The sequence below is a fragment of the Jaculus jaculus genome, chromosome 8 (genome assembly GCF_020740685.1).
Source record: "Jaculus jaculus isolate mJacJac1 chromosome 8, mJacJac1.mat.Y.cur, whole genome shotgun sequence".
Taxonomy (NCBI): domain Eukaryota; kingdom Metazoa; phylum Chordata; class Mammalia; order Rodentia; family Dipodidae; genus Jaculus; species Jaculus jaculus.
This window is the reverse complement of record NC_059109.1, coordinates 2,180,948-2,203,791: the sequence shown is the minus strand read 5'-3', so window position 1 is coordinate 2,203,791 and position 22,844 is coordinate 2,180,948. Positions and strand designations below refer to the sequence as shown.

General features: G+C 49.0%; 2 protein-coding genes across 2 annotated transcripts; one reads left to right on the top strand and one right to left on the bottom strand.

The window, feature by feature from the left end:
• Positions 1 to 1,142: 1,142 nt before the first annotated feature.
• On the bottom strand, positions 1,143 to 1,507 carry LOC101607995 (60S ribosomal protein L36a-like). The gene has a single exon (XM_012952081.2). The coding sequence runs from the start codon at positions 1,505 to 1,507 to the stop codon at positions 1,187 to 1,189; it is 321 nt and encodes a 106-aa protein (XP_012807535.2). The 3' UTR covers positions 1,143 to 1,186.
• Positions 1,508 to 2,037: 530 nt separating this feature from the next.
• On the top strand, positions 2,038 to 18,665 carry LOC123462775 (H-2 class II histocompatibility antigen, E-S beta chain-like). The gene is made up of 8 exons (XM_045156070.1): positions 2,038 to 2,170; positions 7,798 to 7,864; positions 7,967 to 8,178; positions 14,516 to 14,782; positions 15,397 to 15,678; positions 17,509 to 17,619; positions 18,029 to 18,052; positions 18,338 to 18,665. Exons 1-8 carry the CDS (start codon positions 2,038 to 2,040, stop codon positions 18,349 to 18,351), a joined length of 1,110 nt encoding a protein of 369 aa, XP_045012005.1. The 3' UTR covers positions 18,352 to 18,665.
• Positions 18,666 to 22,844: the final 4,179 nt, after the last annotated feature.

The window sequence follows — 22,844 nt, the reverse complement described above, 5'->3', positions numbered from 1 at the left end:
ACCTGGGTCCTTTGGCTTGGCTGGCCAGCGGCTTAACCACTAAGGCATCTCTCTGACTCTAATCCTGTAACTTTCTGCTGACCCTTTTCATACATGTACACAGTTATTTTTATCATCATCACGCCCATTACCTTTCTGTTGTTTGCGTGTGTGCGCGTGGGGGTCGGTCTTCCCCACGTGCTATCCTGTGCTCACCTGTGATGGTCAGAGCAGAACGCCCGCTGTCCTCTGACATCCCCGCTCAGCCTGTTCTTGTCTGGATTGAAGGACCTTACTGATTCCAGAGCTTGCCTGCTCCCCGCCTTCCTGAGTCTCGGCTGCCCTGCAGGATGGGGGCTAAAGGAATATGTGGCCACATCCAACAGTTTAGGGGTTCTAGAGATTCAAACTCAGGTGATCTCAGACTCCTGGGGGCCCTCATGCTCGTGTGGGAAGTGCACATAACTCCAGATCCATCTCTCCAGCCCCTACTACTTTTCTTGTCCCCTCCCCTTCCACTGGACCCCTCTTTGCCCTCCTCCGTCACCCACGATGCAATGTTGCTGCAGGGGGTCATGAGTGCAGACAGCATTCCAAACATCCCTCCCCATCTTCTGGCCCCTCAGTCTTCCCTCCCCGTCGTCAGCAAGCTTCCCTGAGCCGAGGAGGGGTAGAAGTCAGCGGCTCACTCAGCACACGGCACTCAACACTCACTTCTCCGGCATGTGACAAGTTCTGAGTCTCCTCCGTAGTCACCCCCATCTGGGAAAGGAAACTTGTCTGACTAAAAGTGAGAGCAGTGCTGCTCTGTGGACGGAAACAAATATTTAAAGGACAATTTGATGGACACACCATATGCACCGAGCCAAACAACGGTGGCAGCGTCCAGCCTGTGCCTGTGACCTCGCCAGCCATAAAGCTTTGACTAGGCTTTCAGTACCAGACACGAATTCTCTCACGTAGAATGGGCTCACATCCACTCGGAAAGCAGTCAGTTACCCCGTAACGGTCACTGCACTGCTACACCCGTGGGCACATCTTGCCTGACTGGCCAGTTGTGTGGCTCGCAGTGTCCACTGCTTGTTAAGCATGTTGATGACTTCTCCCTCCAGGCAGCTGCACGGCACTTTCCAGAACTGCTGAGCAGTTTTTTTTTTTTCCCCAAGTGAACATAATCACATTTTATTGTCTTCATAGCAAAATTGGCTTAGAACTGGATCCCTTGGCCATTTCTCTTCTTATCTCCTCCCAGTTCACAATGCTTGCATCTCTTAGTAGCCAGCATTCTCTTAGATCTGCAGCTGGGCTCAACACACTCCCGCCTCAGCACAATCTTCTTTGTAGTTACAGCCTTTTTCCGGAATATAGGCTTAGTCTGCCCACCATAGCCACTCTGCTTTCTGTCATAACGCCGCTTTCCCTGGGCATACAGAGAGTCCTTTCCCTTCTTGTACTGGGTCACTTTGTGGGGCTGGTGCTTGCTGCACTTCTTACAGAAAGTCCGGCGAGTTTTAGGGGCGTTCACCATGTTCGCAGGAGGAGGAGTGCTGTGCTGAGCAGTTTTAAGAGCGTTGTAATTAATGCCACCGTGCATACGCAGAACTCATCTTAAATATTTTATGTATTTATTTATTTATTTATTGGAGAGAACAAGGGAGACAGAGAGGCAAATAGAGAGAATGGTTGTCCCAGGGCCTCCAGCCACTGCAAACAAATTCCAGATGCACGTGCCATTTGTGCATTGGACTTAGTGGTAACTAGGGAATTGAACCTGGGTCCTTAGGCTTCGCAGGCAAGTGCCATAACTGCTAAGCCATCTCTCCAGCCCAGAACAACTCCTTTTAAAGGAATTCAGAATTTGTATGGTTTCAATTTTAGTTAAATTCCATCGGATGTTGGCAGAGCAGAGCTTCCTGTTGAAGCTTGGATGCGGAGTTTCGCTGGTGTGTCAGGTTCCGAGGTTGCACATTTACTCTGCCCTTGGCTCTCAGATGAAGAAATGATCTCTCTACTTGCATTTGACGGTGGTGTGGTGACGCTAGAAGGACCCTCGCAAGGATGGTGCAAACAGCTCAGGGACGACGCTTTCCGCTGAGAATAGCAGGAGGTGCCGTTGGAAGGTCTCCTGTAGGTGGCGCCAGCCGCTGCGAGGTCATGAACGCCAAGGCCGCTTTGTGTCTGGATGCCGGCGGTAACCGGCCCTCCCCTCCTTTGGCTCTCCCTTGTTTACACCACCTCTTCTGCAATGGCCCCTGAGCCTTGGAGGGTGTGATAGCGATGCCTCACTTACTGTTGAGCACTCCACCGTCACTTCTTCTCAGCACTGTGGTGAGTTTTGGGTCACCCCATTGGTTAATAGACATATTTTGGTACTCATTCATGGCTGATGAAATCCAATAGTGAAACTGAGGCCAGAATTAGAATCACTCACTATTGAGACTTAAGCTCAGATGAAGGAGAGCTTGACGTTATGAGTAGAATCTTTACTGAACTCATGCCCTCCAATAAACGAATCCCTGATGCATAAAAATGAAATAAGAAAGTAAGTGCACCATGATATTGTCAGTATTATTATTATTGGCTTTTCAATGTAGGGTCTTGCTCTAGCCCAGGCTGACCTGGAATTCACTCAGGCTGGCCTCGACTTCATAGCGGTCCTCCTACCTCTGTCTCCCCAGTGCTGAGATTAAAGGCGTGCACCATCATGCCAGGCACATGTTATTATTTTTATTACTTTCATCATCATCATTATAATCACAAATTATAATGCACTTGAGGATCAAAATCCCCCTTACAGGGCTGGAGAGATTGCTTAGTGGTAAAGGCACTTGGCTGTGAAGCCTAAGGACTCAGGTTCAATTTCCCAGGACCCACGTAAGCCAGATGCACAAGATGCCACATGTGTCTGGAGTTTGTTTGCAGTGGCTGGAGGCCCTGGTGCACCCATTCTCCTTCTCTTTCTCTCTCAAATGAATAAATAAAATATGTTTTAAAATCCTGCCTGCTAGTTGCTGTTTTGAAGGTAGGAGTGCCTGGTGTGATCAGTACTCTGGAAAACACTTTCATAATTTCCTTAAAGTTCAACAAGCATTTGCCTTCTGATTCTTGGAATTTACCTAAGAGAAATCAAAGTGTGAAAATGCTCAGAGTGGCCTTGGCTCAAATAGCCCCAAAATATCCACGGACTAGCCCGTGGGCAACCGCATCGAGCAGCACGTGCAACGCAGCGCCCTCCCCCGGCAACGCAGTGCGCCACAGGGAAGTGGAACCGCGATGAACGTTAGAAGAAACAGCGAGAGACCCAACACAAGCGACCACGTGTCACGTGACTCCACCTACCTAAATGTCGAGAAAAGACAAACCTGTTACATGGAAAGCAAATCGGCAAGAAATTTACGATAAACAGAAGCTTTTGGAGGGAGATGGTGTTAGAAATGTTCTAAACTGAATTGTGGTAATAGGAGCACAAAAGTATTACTTTAAGAAAATCAGCCAGGAGTAGAAGAAAAAGTCAGTCACCACAGTTCCAGCACAGAAAGTCAGCAAGACTGTCTCTGCCACTATTAGAACGAGGAAGAAATGTGTGAGCTAAACTTAATGGACACCCTGGAAAGACAGCATATCATTAAAGAGTCCAGAGAGCTGAGCTGGGCTGGAGGGATGGCTCAGAGGTTAAGGCATTATCCTGCAAAGCCAAAGGACCCAGGTTCAATCCTCCAGGACTCGCATAAGCCAGATGCACAAGGGGGTACATGCGTTTGGAGTTCGTTTGCAGTGGCTACAGGCCCTGGAGCCGATATTCAGAGATAGGTGGAGTAACACGCCTGCTGCCTGGCCTTTCAGCTCTTTAATCAGGGCATATAGAAAACCACTTCAGGGCTGGGGAAATGGCTTAGTGGTTAAGGCGTTTGCCTGCAAAGCCTAAGGACCCTAGTTCAATTCCCCAGGACTCACATAAGCCAGATGTACAAGGAGGTGCATGTGTCTGGTGTCATTTGCAGTGGCTGGAGGCCCTGGCATCCCCATTCTCTCTGTCTTTCTGCCTCTTGCTCTCAAATAAATAAGTAAATAAATTATTTTAAAAAGAAAAAGATAAAAGAAAACCACTTTGCTCTCCGTGTGTCCCTAGGCAAGGCTCGGGGGCTCTGCAGCTTCCCTCATCACCAGGCTCAGCAGTGTCAGAGTGACTCACGGCGCCGGGGCAGGGGTCACCGCAGCCCCACGTGGTCTCCCTCCAGCCCCAGCTCTGGCCTGGGAGACCAGTGTCCACCGGGCACTATGTGCACCTGTTGGGTCACTGGGCTCCTTCGTTAGGGCTCCCTGTGTGCCTGGCTTCCAAGGAACAGCCAGGTCTGCCCCTTCTGTCCAGCAGGAATCCCCCTGCACAGGTCTGTTTCAGCCCTGCTCCTGTGAGCCTGAACGCAGAGGCCTGATGGGACAGAGCTCCAGGGGAAGTCCCAGGAAAGAGGAAGTGCAGGGAGCTTGAGCTTGATCATGTCAAGATGGCCCTGTGATGTCACCCAGATTACACACCGGGCACGCAGAGCACCTGTCCAGCGCTGGCCACTATGCACATCCCAGAGCAGCTGACCCCAGACGCATGTCTGTGCCAAGGAAGTCTCCCTTCCTTCTCCCTGCTGCTCCTGCCCTAGTGCTGCTTCCACACGCCCAGCACTGGCACGTCTTTCCCAGTGTCCGTCTGTCCAGAACTGAGTCTTGGTCTCCTGTCATTCACCTCCTTGAGTAGTGTGTGTGTGTGTGTGTGTGTGTGTGTGTGTGAGAGAGAGATTTTTCCAGGTAGCTCAGGCTGACCTGGAATTTACTATATAGTTGTCTCTTGAACTCATGGGGATCCTCCTACCTCTGCCTCCCGAATGCTGGGATTAAAGGTGTGTGCCACCACGCCCGACACACACACACACACACACAATTTAAAGTAGCACAACTTTGATAAGTTTGTACAGCATATAGAATTTCGCTCTTAAATTTTGAGCCCATCCTTTTGTTTTTAGAGAAAAGGAGGAAGGGAGGAAGAGAACTGGGCAAGGGCCCAGCCACTGCATTCGAACTCCAAGCACTTGGGCCTCCTAGTGCACATGTGCACCCTTACTCTTATGTCATCTTTGTGCATGTGGCTTACATGGATCTGGAGAGAGATCAAACATGGGTTTTCAGGCTTTGCAGGCAAGTGCCTTAACCACTAACAATCTCTCCAGTGCCCCATCCCTGTTTTTTCTTTTGGCTTGCGTTGGTGTGTACTGCGGCGTGTGTTCTATGCACGTGCACGTGCCCCCTCTGCTCCTCACGTGTCTGTCTGCAGCGGGGTGCCCCCCACAGTGGCCTGAGGGGGACTGAGTGTTCTGCTCCACTGCTTGTCTACCCGTTCTTACTTGGGCCAGAGTTTCTTACAGATCCCTGAGCCTGCAGGGGCTTTAAGCTCTAGCAATTCTGGGGTCTCTGCTGCCCGTGGTAATGGGGTTACAGACGTGTGTGTGTGTCCAGACCCAGGTCTTCCCATGGGTCCGGGGCGAGCTGCGGCGGCCTCTGTGCCCTCTTCAGGCCCTCGTGTTCGCACAGGAAGTGGCCTTAACTGCTGAGCCGTGTCTCTAACCCAAAATGCTATTTTTCTTTTTCTTCTTAATACCTTTATTTGCATGTCTGTGTGCACTAGGGTCCCTTGCTCTGCAGACAAATGCTAAAGGCATGTCACTTTTTGTTCTGTCTTTATTTGGTTGGAAATCAAACCCAAGCTGGGAGGCTTTGCAAGTAAGTGCCTTTACCCATGGAGTTAAGTCCTTAGCCTCTTCCCTCAAAAGTAACCGCCTGCAGTTCATGAGTGCTCGTGTGCCTATGAGCAAGCTGAGCGGCGTCTCGGTAGCGGGATGCATCGTGCTGTGGGCGGTTCTTTGTCATCGCCTGTCTGTTTGTAGTGGAGCTCTCAAGAAGAGCTTAGCTTTACTTTCCTAGACCAGTACACATCATAGCTGCCTGGGATCTAAGTCGTGGCTTTTCTGTTGGCCTCATTAATGTGATATTTGTCTGGTTGCAATTATATACTTACCCACACTGAATCACCACTGGGGTTTTGGGACATAGAACTTCTTGAATTCAAGGGCCATAGTGAAATAAATTCTTTCCAACTGCCCCACAAGCCTTGAACTCCTCATAGTAATAGAGGTATATTCCCCCAATGTGGGTCCGGTCCTATCTGTATCCTGCTCAGAGGAGTCAAACTTGCACGGCATCATGGCATGGCATCCTGTGGTGGTTTAAAACAGATAGGTTTGAATGCTTGCTCTCCAGCTGCCAGCAGTTTGGGATGTGGAGCCTTGCTGGAGGGAAGCGTGTTGCTGGGTGGGGAGTCTCGGGGGCCTTTGGGGTGTTACAGCCCAGCTTCCACCTTCCCAGACTCAGTTCACTCGGTGCTGCTATCTTCCGTGTGCTGTGGGAAGGAGGTGGTGTCCGGCCTCTGCTCACTGTCCTTTCCCGCCATCACGAGGGTTCCCCAGGAGGCGGTGAGCCCCAAACAAACCAGCTCCTCCCACCAGCTGCTCTTTGGCTGGTGTTCTGTCCCAGCAATGAGACGGTGATGGCCCCGCGCGTCCTCGCTGAGAACAATGCCCTGGGATCGGGAATTCTGAGAGCAGCATTGGCTCTCACAACCAGGACACTCATGTGTGAGGCGACACACGAAAAATGTAAAGCCTGCCATTTCCAGAAGAGGATGATGAAGGAGGTGGGGGGAGGGGTGAGTTTCTTTTAAGGAACAAGAACGCCTGCTTCACATTACATGAAATGTTGCCATTTGTTACAACGAGTAGTCTATGAACTCAAATGATAGAATAAAAATGTCTTATACAAAATGCAGTCAGAAATTGAATGCAAAACACTGTCAGATAAGCACAAGCTTGTGGGATTTGGAATCACAAGGAATTCAGCCAACTGGAGCTCGTGTGTCTTTGTAAGAGTTAATGGGCCACCATCATCTCATTCTGTCTCTCTATGGGGTGAAAACGGCTCTTACCCTACCTTGATATTAGAATTAAATAAAAATAGGTTGCAAACTGGGTGTAGTGGCGCATGCCTTTAATCCCAACAGGTGGGAGGCAGAGGTAGGAAGATCACTGTGAGTTGGAGGCTACCTTAAGACTACATAGAGAATTCCAGGTCAGCCTGGGCTACAGTGAGACTCTGCCTTGAAAAAAAAAAAAATAGTTTGCATAAGAAGCCCTTCGGACACTTCTGAGTACATAATCAAATGTTTCCAAAGCTCAATAATTTCTTGTGACTTTTGTCACAGTGTGGTAAATTCTGCCCCAAGAAATATGAAGATAAAGTGAGTACTGCTCAGAATGGTGCTAGATCATGAGGTAGTGGTGAATTTCATGTGTATTGCACATCCTGAGTCCAAGTCCTTACAGTGACATTGATATCGTGAATGATCGTTACATGATACCAGAGGCGTAGCTCACAAAGGGTATGCATACAGCAGAACCCTTACTTCTGTCAATAGTGATAATCTTAGCCGGGCGTGGTGGCGCACGCCTTTAATCCCAGCACTCAGGAGGCAGAGGTAGGAGGATCACCGTGAGCTCCAGGCCACCCTGAAGATACAGAGTGAATTCCAGGTTAGCCTGAGCTAGAGTGAGACCCTACCTCGAAAAACCAAAAAATAAAATAATAAATAAATAAAAGAATACATCCTCCGTACAATGGGGAAGTCACAATGAGAAGCAGGACTAAGGACTGAGCATGCTTCCTTCTAAGGTCCACTTATCCCAAGCAGATGACTGTCCAGGGTTCGCTCCCGGTCTCCAGCGGCCTTGGCTCAGGCAGTGATCCCACGAAAGGGTTTCAGAGGCCACCCTTGGAAGCAGAGCTTTCGGTGAGGGGAACCTGGCAGAGCCAAGGACCTGTGGGCTGAGCCTCCGCCCAGCAACTGATGACGCTGCTCACCTCTGATGCTGACTGGCTCCTGAACACCAAGGTTGCCTAGGCTGCATCCCGGCTGCGAGCATCCCGGGACTTGCAACCTGCGCGTGGGTGGCGGTGGTCGCGCTCCGCGGGGCTCGGCGGCTTGGCCTCCCGTGCACATGGCGCGTCCAGGGCTCCGCAGAGGCCCGGGGGCGGCGGCCCTGACTGCGCTGGCGACGGTGCTGAGCGCCGCGGTGGCTGCGCCTTTGGCCAGGGACACCCGACGTAAGTGCGCGCACCTCAGGCGCTGAGCTCCCGTGGGTGGGCTTTAAAGATTGTGGTATTTCTCTGAACTCGCTCGGCAGGTCTAGGCTGGACGCGAACTCAGAGTGATCCTCTTGCTTTAGCCTAAGTGCTGAGATTAAAGGTGTGAGCCAGCCGGGACGTGGTGGTGCACACCTTTAATCCCAGCACTCGGGAGGCAGAGGTAGGAGGATCGCCGTGAGTTCAAGGCCACCCTGAGACTACATGGTGAATTCCAGGTCAGCCTGGGCCACTCAAGCCATGTAAGTCTTCGGCTCCCTTTAGGCAGGAGAAGCCCATTTCCTTGCTTCTGTGGGACCGGCGCGCAACATTCTCCCCAGCTCCCCTGCAGGGCGGCCTCTCCAGCCTCACTTGGAAGTGAGGACGACTTAGAAGTGAGGGTGATAGAGGAGTGCCCTCTCCACAACGCTCCAAGCCAGAAATTTCCACGCGGAGTCGAAAGGAATGGGAGGTTCTTTGCGTTATCAGTGAGATCACAGGGATGCGGGTTCCTCCGGCTCAAGGGCGCACATGGATGCGTGATCGGGGCTGCTTGAGTCCTGCGTCCCGCGGCGAGGCGCTCGGGTGCGAGGTGGGGCTAGTGCTCCCCCTCTTCTTAGGCAAGGCTCCCGAGTGCATAGTGCTTGGCGCCGCTTCCTAGCTAGGGAACATCGGTGAGGTGTGCTTTGGCTCTTGAGGAATTTAGTGGAGCCTCTGAAAGCCCAGCCCAGGTTCATGGTCACTGTCGTTCTGTTTTGAACCTTTCTATGCTGTCATTTTCTCCAGCACAGAACAGGAAGGGCTCAACTGGTCATAAAGTATTTGAAGTAGCCCCAAACCAGCCATTTCATATGGTTCAAACAACACGCAGGGCACAGGCAGTGAGGAAACCCAGTCATCAGCGCAGGGGAGTCACTGGTCTGCGGTGGCCCTTCTCAGTCATAGGGTCCTTCATCTGGCCATCTGTTCGTCGTGAGTAACCAGCTCTGCAGTTCCCCCTGCCTTCCCCTAGCTGTACGTACGGTGACACTATGACAGAACACCAAGACTGTGTCACCTAGAAAGAACAAATATTTCTTACAGTTCTAGAGGCTGGAATATACATTATTAAGGGACCAACAAATGATGTGTGTGTGTGCTTGCTTCATTATCCCATGCAGGAAAACATAAAGCAAATATACATACATATGTGTGTGTGAGAGAGAGAGAGAGAGGGAGGGAGAGACAGAGAGAGGGAGCGGGAGAGGGAGAAGGAGAGAGAGAAAGGGACAGAGAGGGAGGGGGGAATGGAGAGAGAAAAGAAGCCTGTTTTCATGAACAGTCTACACTCTGGCTAGAGAGATGGCTCAGCGGTAACAGCGCTGGCCTGCAAAGCCTAATGATGCAGGTTCAGTTCACCAGCACCACGCACAGCCAGATGCACATGGTGGTGCATGCATCTGGTGTTCATTTGTAGCGCTCTGGCACTCCCATTCCCTTCATCTCTCTTCTCTCTATCTCTCTCTGCTTGCAAATAAAGAAATGAAAATATTTTTAAGGGCTGGAGAGATGACTTAGTGGTTAAGGCACTGACCTGTGAAGCCTAAAGACCCGTATTCGATCTCTCGCCAGATTCCACGTAAGCCAGATGCACAGAGGTGACTCAAGCGCACTAGATGGCACGTGCGTCAGGAGCGTGGCAGTGGCTGAGGACTTGGCATGCCAATTCTCTCTTTCTCTCTAAAAAAAAAAAAAAATTCTTTTTAGTTTTTATTTTTTAAGGTAGGGTCTCGCTTGACCCCAGGCTGACCTGGAATTCAGTATGTAGGCTCAGGGTGGCCTCAAACTCACAGTGGTCCTCCTACCTCTGCCTCCCGAGTGCTGGAATTAAAGGCATGTGCCACCACTCCTGGCTAAAAAAATATGTTTCAAAGTGTACATTCATTATAATGAACCCATTTGCTAGCTATAGCAGCTCACACTTTTGCTCCCAGCACTCAAGAAGCAGTGGTAGGAGTATCACCATGAGTGTCTGAGGTCAGTCTGGGCTACAGAGTGACTTATAGGTTAGCCTGTGCTAGAATGAAACTCTGCCTCAAAAAAAAAAAATGAACCACTTCCATGAAAAAGACATAAATTGACCCTTTCATAGGATACGGCCTCTAGTCACTTAATCACCCTCATATGTTCCCCATTCTCAAAACTGTTACAGCCAGGCATGGTGGCGCACACCTTCAATCCCAGCACTCCAGAGGCAGAGAGGTCAAAGGACCAATGTGAATTCATGGCCAGCCTAGAACTAGAGTGAATTCCAGGTCAGCCTGGGCTAGAGCGGGACCTCACCTTGCAAAACACAACCAGCAAAAAGCTGTTGCAATTGGAATCATGTTTCCAGGAAATGGACTTTAGGAGACATGTTCACACCTCGGCATTGAGGCTTCAGTCCCTCAAATTCATGTCTGTTTCTCATGCAAAAATCCTTCATCCCCAAAGCTTCAATGATTGCACCACCACTTAGAGCTCCATGCAGACTCTCTTCCAACCCAGATACAGGTATGTATGAATCATGCCACAGTTCATCTTGAGGCAAACTCCCCTGCAGCTGTGAACAGATAGAATCAAACAACTCATCTCTCCTTCCGCACACAGTGGTAGGACGGGCACATGACAGGTGTTCCCCATTTACAAACGAACATCAGAGCACGTGACAGGTGTTCCCCATTTACAAAGGAATATCACAGCACGTGACAGGTGTTCCCCGTTTACAAAGGAACATCACAGCACGTGACAGGTGTTCCCCGTTTACAAAGGAACATCACAGCCAGTGCGGTGCTGCGCGCCTTTAATCCCAGCACTCGGGAGGCAGAGGTGGGAGGACCACCGAGAGTAAAAGGAAAGGAAAGAAGGAAGGGAGAAAGAAATTTACGTAATTGCATAAGATGAAATGGGTAACTCTCCCAACTAATTCAATGAGAAAAATAACATCAATTCTATTTATTTTTTAGTTGTTTCTTATTTTTTAGTTGGTTAGTAGAGATTTAGATATTATTCATTCTGACATTTTCAACTAGTTTGTTTTTGCTGATTTCTACCACCCCCCTTATTCCTCTTTCCCCTGTCCCCTTGCTCCCTCCAATTCCCCTCTTCCTGTATCTTCCTCATTAGTAGTTTTTTCTTTTCCCCCTGAGGTAGGGTCTTACTCTAGTCCAGGCTGGAATTCACTATATTGTCTCAGGGTGGCCTTGAACTCTCAGTGATCCTCCTTCCTGTGCCTCCCGAGTGCTGGGATTAAAAGTGTGCACCACCATGCCCGGCCCCTTCATTTCTTCTTTTTTTTAATGTTTTATTTATGTATTTATTTGAACACAGAGAGAGACAGAGAGAAGAGAGACAGACAGAGAGAATGGGTGGGCCAGGGCATCTAACCACTGCGAACAAACTCCAGATGAATGCATCTCCTTGTGCATTTGGCTTTACATGGGTACTTTACATGGTACATGGCACGTGAACCCAGGTCATTAGGCTTTGTAGACAAGCACCTCAACCACTGAGCAATCTCGCCAGCCCCTTCCTCACTTTTTTACATGTCACATGTGTCCTTTTGCCCTTCTCTCACCCCTCTTCCAGCTCATCTCTTTATATCTACTTTTGTTCTAGCTTTATAGATTTTAAAATATATTTTTATTTATTACTTGCAAGCAGAGCAGGGGAGGGATGGGCACTGCAGGGCCTCCGGCCACTACAGATGAACTCCAGCTGCGGGCACCACTTTGTGTGTCTACTTTGGGGCGCATGCTGATTTGAGGCTGGAACCTCAGTGCGGCATCCAATCGCAATACCATGTCGTACATCCTCACAGTGAGAAGGGAAGAGGATCCTTGCAGTTCCCAAACCTGTCCAGGTCACCGTGGCGGAGGAGTGGGTGTGCACCAGGTAGGAGGAGAGGGTTAGCGCTCGCCCCACCACAGTGGCCTAGCTGTTTGACATTTCAGACTTTTGATAAAATCAGGCCCTTGTATTACGTGTCTCACAGGTAGCCACAGTTTGATTTTTATAAATCTCTCTTTTGATATTTCCTCAGTGCAGTTAAATATAGAACTAAAAACTACATATAGATGCAAACATAGACATGACTTGTTGTTATTGTTTGTTTTTGTGTTTTGCAAAGTAAGGTTTCACTCTAGCCCAGGCTGACCTGGAATTCACTATGTAGTCTCAGGCTAGCCTCAAACTCACGTGGATCCTCCCACCTTGGCCTCCAGAGTGCTGGGATTAAAGGCATGTGCCATCATAGCTAGCCTTTTAAAAATATTTTTTTTCTTCTAAAATATTTTTATTTAATTATTTGCAAGCAGAAATATAGAAGAAAGACTGAGAGAATGCATGTATCAGGGCCTCCAGCTGCTGCAAACTCCGGATGCATGCACTCTGTACATCTGGCTTTACGTGAATACTGGGGAATTGAACCCAGGTCTTTAGGCTTTGCAGGGAAGTGCCTGAACTGCTGAGCCACCTCTCCAGCCTCAATTGGGTTTTCTGACCTTTCTGGGTTTGGGAATTCAGATAAGAGATTGCAGAGTAGCACAATCTTGATCGGGACCCTGTGGTGATTTGATTCGTGTGTCCCCCATAAAGTTAGGTGTTCCCAGCTGATAGCAATTTGGGAATTAATGCCTCCTGGAGGCAGTGTATTATTTGGGGCAAATTTATGGGTGTTATAACCAGCTTCCTCTTGCCAATGTTTGGGACACCCCCCTGTTGTTGTCCATCTGATGTTGGCCAGGAGGTGATGTCCACTCTCTGCTCATGCCATCATTTCCCCTGCCATCATGGAGCTTCCCCTCAAGTCTCTAAGCTAAAATAAATCCTGTTCCCCATAAGCTGCTCTGGGTCAGGTGTTTTCTGCCAACAGTGTGAACTTAACTGCAATAGATCCCTTGGATCTTCAATAGTTATCTTATTAAAAATATATTTATTTATTTGAGAGAGAGAGAGAGAGAGAGAAGAGGAAGAAGGAGAGGGAGAGGCAGAGAATGGGCACACTAGGGTCTCCTGCCACTGCAAACAAGCTCTAGATGCATGCACCACCTTGTGCATGGGTACTGGGGAATCAAGCCCAGGTCATTAGGCTTTGCAGAAAAGTGTCTTAACCACTGAGCAATCTCTCCAGCCCAATAGTTTTCCTTTACTCAGGACCTCAAGGCTTTGATGTGCTGGGCTCCCCTTGATTCCTACAGCCTTGCCTGTCACTGTCCCGTCCCCACTGTGCCCCAGGCAGCCTTGTCCTTCATTGTCTTGAAGTTCTTCCACTCTTGTCACCTTATCTAACATGTTCCTCCCTTTCCTGCACAAAGTATCCTCTCGCCACCCTCTCCTGCTTCACGTCCACCTCACCTTCTGCAGTAAGTGTGTCACAAATGTCACTCCTCGCAGACCTCTGCCTGGAAGCTGCTTTCCTGTGGCGTCCTGTGCTCGCAGCTCCAGGGCGGTCTCGGTTCTCACTCCTGAATAGCTGCCCTAGTGTTCGGCTTTTGTCCCTCTCTTTCACAACGTTAAGCTCCAAGAGGGCAGGGGGGACAGCTATTTTTCTCTCTTAGGGTCCCAAAGGGCGTCACACCTGTGGGCAGGAGAGGAGGGAGCAGGTGATGGGTAGAACTGGATCAGAAGGGTGTCCCTGCCCGGTGTGGTGTCCCCTCAGCATCCGACAAGTGGACATAGACTTGTGGGTACAGGGGAGTTAGCAATGATGGGGTGTAACAGGTGAATCCTTCATGGGTGTCCTAGAGATCTGTACTGTCTTATTATTTGTGTGTGTGGTGTGATCTCCGGAGGCCAATGCTGCGTGTCTTCCTCAATCGTTCTCCACCTTAGGTTTTGGGAACTGTTTCACAGTGAACCTGCAGCTCACTACCCCGTGTGCCCTGTCTCGTCCTCCCCGGGGGAGCTCACTACCCCGTGGATCCTGTCTCATTCTCCCTGGTGGTAGGACCATTGGTATCATGGCTGGCAATTTTTTTTTTTTTTTTTGAGGTAGGGTCTCACTCTAGCTCAGGCTGACCAGGAATTCACTCTGTAGTCTCAGGTTGGCCTTGAACTCGTGGTAATCCTCCTACCTCTGCCTCCCGAGTGCTGGGATTAAAGGCGTGCGCCACCAAGCTAGGCTTCATGTCTGGCTTTTTTTTACATGAGAACTAGAGACCCGAACTCAGGTCCCCGTGCTCGTGAAGCAGGCACTCTGCTGAGTGAGCCATCTCCTCAGCCCTGTGCTGTGTCTCTGACCACATAACCTGGGGCATGGCTAGATGCTCCTGCCAAGCAGCCCGCGCCTCTGTCCCCACAGCATGTTTCCTGGAACAGCTGAAGGCTGAGTGTCATTTCTCCAATGGGACGGAGCGTGTGTGGACTGTGACCAGGTTCATCTACAACCAGGAGGAGTTTGCTCACTTTGACAGTGACATTGGGAATTTCCAGGCAGTGACCGAGCTCGGACGGCCCATCGCTGAAGACCTGAACAGACAGAAGGATGTCCTGGACAGTTATCGGGCCTCAGTGGACAGGTGCAGAAATAACTACCAACTTGTTGACATCTTAATGTTAAAGATGACAGGTGAGTGTGGGGCTGCGGGAGGAGGCTGTGTGCATCTGTGTGTGTGCAAAACCTCCAAGTACCTCAGTTGCTTCTGGGGTTTCTTTTAAGCATATGTATCTTGACATCATTGAAATAATTGTGAAATTATCCCTTGAATCATAATTTCATGATTTTGTAACTTAACATTGATTGATATTACTATTCTATGTAGTGTTAATAATACTGATGTAGTGGCAGGATTCCTTAGTATCCTTAAGGTGATTTTTGTTTTTGTTTTTCCAGGTAGGGTCTCACTCTAGCCCAGGCTGGCCTGGAACTCACTCTGTAGTCTCAGGGTGACCTCAAACTCACTGCAATCCTCCTACCTCTGCTTCCCAAGTGCTGGGATTAAAGGTGTGCGCCACCACGCCCAGTTCTTAAGGTGCTTTTTGAACATATTCTATTTATTTACTTATTTGACTTTTTTGAGGCAGGCTCTCACTTTAGCCTAGGCTAACCTGGAACTAACTCTGTAGCCCACATTGGCCCTGACCTCATGGCTATCCTCCTACCTCTGCCTCTCAAGTGCTGGGACTTCAGCCTGGGATTGGATATGGTCCTCCTGACTTCCTGTCCCCATCTGTCACCCCCAGTGCAGCCCAGGGTGACAGTGCACCCTGCCAAGACCCAGCCCGCGCAGCACCACAACCTGCTGGTCTGCTCCGTGGACGGGTTCTACCCCGGCGCCATTGAAGTCAGCTGGTTCCTGAACGGCCACGAGGAGACGGCCGGGGTGGTGTCCACAGGCCTGATCCGGAACGGAGACTGGACCTTCCAGACGCTGGTGATGCTGGAGACGGTGCCTCAGAGAGGAGAGGTCTACACCTGCCGGGTGCAGCACCCGAGCCTGCCGAACCCCGTCTCTGTGGAGTGGAGTGAGTGAGGTGCTCCCTGACCTGTCACTCCCCTGCTGGGAAAGGGACCCAGTGGACCCCACAGTGGAAGATTTCATAGGACTCCTGAGTCTACTGGCTTTTATCCCTCACTGAGATCCCCATCTACATCTGCCATATTGATTGATTAGGAAGGATGCTGTGGGGTGGAGAGCTGGCTCAGTGGGTAACACACTTGCTGTTGAGACATGAGAACTTGAGCTTGGATTCCCAGAACCCACGTAGAACCAGACACGGTTCTGTATTGCATCTGTCATCCCAGCATGCCTATGCTGAGATGGGAGGCAGAGCCAGGAGCGTCCCAGCAAACCAGCAAGCCAGCTAAGCTGCCGTGTGCAATGCTGAGCAAGCTAGATGGAAGCTGAGCGATTTCTTTTTCAAAGAAAGCCACATAGGAAGTGAGTGTTCTGAGCAGAAAGTCATTAAAAAGAAAAGATTTAGAAGATTGGATTCAGGCTCTGCCACATGCGCCAGTGAGGTAGATACCACTACTACTCAGGCAAAGACTTGCGCTCTCTGGCAAGAATGAGGACAGAAAAATGTCTCTAAGTTCTTTGTTACGGCTCTTGAACGTGGCTGGAGCTAGACTTGCCTCCTTGGAGAAGTTCTAGAAGGGAGAGGGAGCTAGACTCACCTCCTTAGAACAACACTAGGAAAGAGAGGGAGCCAGACTCACCTCCGTAGAACAACTCTAGAAGGGAGAGGAACCAGACTCACCTTCTTTGAGCAGCTCAAGGAGGGAGAGGGAGCTAGACTCACCTCCTTGGAACAACAGAGATGTTTTTGAGATACGGAGACACATGTCAGCATGATAGAAGGAATTACTTCACAATTATATGTGCATCAAAACACCATGCTAGCCACGTTTGGTAGCGCAGGGCCGTAATCCCAGCAGTCACCGCTCAGAAGGCTGGGTGGGGCAGGAAGCTGAGCGGTCAGGGCCAGCCCGGAGTGTGTGGCATAGGCCCTGCTTAGTAGCATAGACCAGCAGTTTTCAGGAGCAGCCCTGCCCTGCAGCAGGTGGAGCTATGACCAAGTCTTTACTGCCCTAATTATCAAACAGTGGGTTGGTGGTCCCTCAGTTCTACCATGTGGAGGAGGACTCTAAGGTTTACGGTCGTAGCGTCCTCTCCAGCACCTCATGGACTCCAGAGCTGCAGATGGTGTTGCATCCAGAGACCTATAACGGGCCTCAGCACCCCTGGCGGCCGTCCCAGCTCCAGTGGTCTCACAAGTGCAAGAGCGGTGGCCCCGAGAACTAGAAGTTCTTGGTGTGAGCCCAGCAGGGGTGCATCTGCAGGGCCGCCCATCGAGGAGCTCGGGGAGAGATCGGCAGTGCCAGGCAGAACACCCAGAAAGGGCAGCGCCAGGTTTTTGATCATCATTCGGTTGCTCCCTTTGATCCTGTTGGATCCCTACCCGATGGCTTAATTATCTTTTTGTCCCTGGCTCCAGATCCTGCCTCTAGGCTGGGCTTGTGTCCCTCCTGCAGGTCCTCTGGCTTATTATTCATTGTGACATAGAAGGAGCTATCAGGGGTCGTCCTGACTTCTAAAGACAGTCTCAGCTTTGTGTTCATCCGAGGCGACCTCCTGAGCTTCTGTGGGCCCCAGAATACCCATGCATGCCTCGGGTGATATTCCACGTCAGCCTTGGGACTCCGCAGTGTACCCCTGAAACCTCCTTTCTGGGGCTCTCTACTCGAAATCTTCTCCCCTGGACTTCTTCCCAGCTCTCAAAGCTCTGAATCCCCAGGTCTCAATGGTGGAATTAGATTTGGGGTGAAGTCGCTAAGCCTGGCTTCCTCCCCAGGGGCGCAGTCGGGGTCTGCACAGAGCAAGATGCTGAGTGGAGTCGGGGGCATCGTGCTGGGCCTGCTCTTCCTCGGGGCGGGGCTCTTCATCCACTGCAGGAGCCCAAAAGGTGAGAAGCCCCGCTGAGGGGGACGCATGGTTCCCCCAGACCTTTCTGAGGGGGAAGGGCTATGGCCGCGCTGCAGTTAGTTCTCAGGTGTCAGTGTGAAGTCCCTAGTTCCTCAGGTCACCTCAGATCTCAGGGCCTTCTGAAGCCAACAGCCCACAGTTGCTAGTTTGGGACCCCGAGATGAGGGCAGGCTCAGGAGATGGGGGTTTGAGGACTCGGGGTGAAGGCAGGAAGAGCCACTGCTCACTGGATTGTGTGACACGAGCTTCCTGGTCACCCGCTCTCAGTCTGCGCTCCCCTAGCTACCAGCTGGTGTGGGTGGTGGTCAGGTGACAGGTCAGCAGCTGGGCATCGTGTCTGGGGACAACCTGCCCCGTGTACTTAAGCATCTGTCTTCTCTCTTTCCCAGGACATCCTGGAGTTCCGCCCACAGGTAACGTCTTCAGTCCTCTCAGAGACAGGCGTGCTCTCCCGCGACAAGGGGGAGAGGGGACCAGACTCTAGGAGAAAAACTGGGGAGATGTGGGCCCACAGGTCTGAGCGGGCAGTTTGTCCCGAGCTTGCTCTCTGCACCTGGTGATGACTGTGCTGTGACAGGGGGTGGCTGGACGACTTGAGCAGTTCCTCTTCTTACTGCCATGACACCAGAGCGGCCCTCAGATGGTTCTAGAAGCCATTTACAGTTGGGCCTGGAGTCACCACGGTCCCTGTGTCCTAGGACTCCTGAGCTGAAGGTGACGACGCTGAAGGAAGGACTCTGACCTGGACGTCCACGCCATGGAAGCCCTTCCTGCTGGGCCGTTCTTCCACTGGGACAGCGCCTTCCCGTGCCTGGCTCCCTCCTGGCTCTGGCCTCACCGACGCTGGGCTCCTGGAGGACGCTCAGCCCCAACCTCAACCTGGAAGCCGCAGTGCAGACGCAGCCCCTTCTCGTCAATGTGACCGGGTCCCTTTCTAGGCGACCCTTACTGTCCATGGTTCATTTGAACCCGCCTGTGCCGCAGTGCTTACATTTCCTCAAGTAAACATGAAGTCACCTACCTTTTTATAACAAGAAATAGAAAAGGGCTGGAGAGATGGCTTAGCGGTTAAGCGCTTGCCTGTGAAGCCTAAGGACCCCGGTTCGAGGCTCAGTTCCCCAGGTCCCACGTTAGCCAGATGCACAAGGGGGCGCACGCGTCTGGAGTTCGTTTGCAGAGGCTGGAAGCCCTGGCGCGCCCATTCTCTCTCTCTCCCTCTATCTGTCTTTCTCTGTGTCTGTCGCTCTCAAATAAATAAAAATTTAAAAAAAAGAAATAGAAAAAAGAGGGATTAAATTAATACATCAATGGCTTTCATTTGTTTATGATATATCTGTGAGATAATGCATAGTCCTAATGCACACATGCATGAAACATTGTTCTGTACACCATTATTACATATTATTTTCAACTTTAATTAAAAATGTAAAAGCTAGTTCTTAAAAACCCAAAAATAGCATAACAAATGAAACAAATGTGCTAATAAAATAAACAATATAAAACAAGCTAGAAAAGTCAGTTAAACCATTGCCTGAACCTCATCCACAGCACTGCATGAATGCAAACGCAAATCTCCACCTGGGTCTCAGCTCCATAGGCATCATTAATACACTGCTTAAAGTATTCAGATGGGTTTAGAGAAAGCCTGGCTGAGGCAATGAAGGGTCTGCTCTTGTATTCAATCTGAGAAATTGATTTCAAATGTAAGTCAAACCAAGAAGTGAACAATCAATCCAGAAGCTTAATTCAAAGCAGCTATCATTTGAATAGAAGTTCCTTATTATCATCAATGACTTGTTTTATTTTAGAGCAAGTTCAACATGCATATTATATACATGTTGTTTTAAGTTTCATTAGGTTCTATTTGCATCAAGCATATTTCCCTGTAGGAATCTGATGAGCTGATAGTAATGTGTGTTGTGTTTGATGCCAGACTTGCAACTTTATTCTGGCCCTCCCACCCCACAAAATAATTTCCTTATCCAATAAGACCTTGATATTTACATGTTAGCTTTAAACATGGCTTGATAACTTCACACTCTGCTAAATAGGAACCAGAAATAAGACACAAAACAAGTGATTAAAAACCCTCCATGGGGGCTGGAGAGATGGCTTAGCGGTTAAAGCGCTTGCCTGTGAAGCCTAAGGACCCCGGTTCGAGGCTCGGTTCCCCAGGTCCCACGTTAGCCAGATGCACAAGGGGGCGCACGCGTCTGGAGTTCGTTTGCAGAGGCAGGAGGCCCTGGCGTGCCCATTCTCTCTCTCTCCCTCTATCTGTCTTTCTCTCTGTGTCTGTCGCTCTCAAATAAATAAAAAATTTAAAAAAAAAAAAAAACCCTCCATGGAGCTGGAGAGATGGCTTAACAGTTAAGGCACTTCCCTGCAAAGCCAAAAGAACCCAGGTTGGATTCCCCAGAACCTAAGTAAGCCAGATGCACAAGGTGGTACATGCGTCTGGTGTTCATTTGTAGTGGCTGAAGACCCATTCCCTCTCTCTCTCTCTCTCTCTCTCTCTCTCTCTCTCTCTCTGCCTCTTTCTCTTGAATAAATAAAAATATAAATATATTTAAAACTTTCAAAAAAAACTTTCTATGATTTTTCCATATGACTTTACTATTTATAGATTAATTTAAAGAAAATAATCATCATTAGTATATTGAGTCCTATAATTCCCAGACTCAACAAATTTTCCATTTGTTTAGGTATATGGATTTTTCTTAATGATAACTTACAGTTGTCCATATAAAAGTCTTCATAATCTATTGTTAGCTTTTTCCTAGATATTTTGGATACTATGATCAAATATATCATTTTTAGGGAAGGGGATATGATGGAGAGTGGAATTTCAAAGGGGAAAGTGGGGGGACAGAGGGAAATACCTACCATGGAATATTGTTTACAATCATGGAAGTTGTCAATAAAAAAAATAAAAAGTACATATATCATTTTTTAAATTTTGTTTTCACTTGCTTCTGGTAGAACATAACTGGTTACTGGTTTTATTTATATTGGCCTTGAATCCAACAACATTATTAAGTATTCTTATCAAACCTGTGCACTTGTATATTATTACTTTTTATTTCCTAAACATTGATCCCACCAAGGGGAAATGATGATAATTTCCCATTCTTTGAAATCCTCATGCACTTGATTTATATTATCATTTTTCTCTTTTTTTTTTTTTTTTTTTTGCAAGGAGAGAGAGAGAGAGAGAGCACCAGAGCCTCCAGCCACTGCAAATGAACTCCACATGCATGTGCCACTTGGAGAATCTGGCTTTACATGGGGACTGGGAAATCAAACCCTGGTTGTTAGGCTTTTCAGGCAAACACCTTAACCACCAAGCCATCTCTCCAGACCTCTGTTGTCATTCTTCATTGCCCAACACTTGCAGTCCTCCAAGGGTATTTCACCACTGAGTTTAGCATGTGCAGCAGGATAGCTATCCTTTCCAAGGTCCAAGAAGTTGTTTTGCATTACAAGTTCCTAGGGAGTTGTGGTGGTTTGAATGCAAACATCCCACATCCCACAGAGCCCTGGGTGTTTGTAGTTAACTCCTTACTTAGGGCCCAGCTGGTGGAGTCTTGGGAGAAGGAGCCTTGCGGGAGGAGGTGTGTTGCCGGGGGCAGGCCTTGAGGTTGATGAGTCCAACAGTCTCGAAGGTAAAGATTGTCCCACAAAAGTGAAGCGCCCATTCTGATGAGAATGGCATGACAGCCCTGAGCAGGAATCGTGTGTCACATCTTCGGGTGGACAGGGAAGACGTGGAGAGATCAAGTGATCAAGTGGGGCTGGGCTGTAACTCCTCAAGGCCCACCCCCAGGCACACACTTCCTGCACCGAGGCTTCACTTCCTAACTGCAGATGAAGTGTTCAGGCACATGAGTCTATGGGGACACTTACCATTCAAACCATCACAGAGCTCAGAGCTGGAGCTCGCATCGGTGAGGCCAGTGCTCTGTCTGCTGACCTGCACCCCCAGCTTGACTCTGCATAGCCTTCAACACTCCAATGCTGGAGCTGGAGAGATGGCTCAGTGGTTAAGACAATTGCCTGTGGTGCCTAAGAACACACTTTCTAATCTTCAGGTCCCACATAGCCAGATGCAAAGTGATGCAAGCGTGCAATGTTGCACATCCTGGAACAGGGGGAGTCTGGAGCTCATTCACAGCAGCTGAAAGGTCCTGGTACACTCATTCTCTCTGTCTCTCTCTATATATATCTCCTGGTACACTCATTATCTCTGTCTCTCTCTCTGTGTGTATCTATCTATCTATCTATCTATCTATCTATCTATCTATCTATCTCTATCTCTCTTTCTCTCAAAAATAAAGAAGTCAAACACTAGGGCTGGAGAGATTGCTCAGTGGTTAAGGTGCTTGCCTGCAAAGCCAAAGAACCCAGGTTTGATTCCCTAGTACCCATGTAAAGTCAGATGCACAAATTGGCACGTGCATCTGGAGTTCATTTACAGCAGCTGGAGGCCCTGGTATGACCATTCCTTCTGTCTTTATCTCTTCTCTCTATCTCTCCCTGCTTGCAAATAAATAAAATATTTTTAAAATCCCAACACTGGGTTGGTGTGATGGCTCAGTGGTTAAAGGCACTTGCTTGCAAAGCCTGACAGCCCAGGTTCCATTCCCCAGGTGTACCCATGTAAAGCCAAATGCACAAAGTGGTGCATTTGTCTGGAGTTTGTTTACAGTGCCATGTTTATCTTTGCACTGCTCACAATGGTTGAGACACAGAATCTTTCTTGGAGGCCACCAACACACACGTGAGTGGCTGCATGCCTATGTGGATATATTTGTTCTGCTTTATTTTTTAAGATTTTTATTTTTGTCAGAAGATAGAAGTTTCAAGAAAAATAGAAGAGGACTGGAGAAATGGCTTAGTGGTTAAGGCACATGCCTAGGAAGCCTAAGGACCCAGGTTCAATGCCCCAGTACCCATGTAATCCAGATGGACATGGGGACATGTGTCTGGAGTTGTTTGGTTCATTAGAGGCCCTGGCAGTATGCCCATACTCTCTTTATCTGCCTCTCTCTCTCAAATAAACAAATAAATAAAAATATTTTAAAAAAGAAAAATCAAATTTATAATTGTAATATTTTTATTAACACTGAGCATGGTTCCTCATTATCTTGTTTGAATTTTCCAATAATTCATATAAAACTCAATGTAGTAAAACTATTAGCAGGGGTA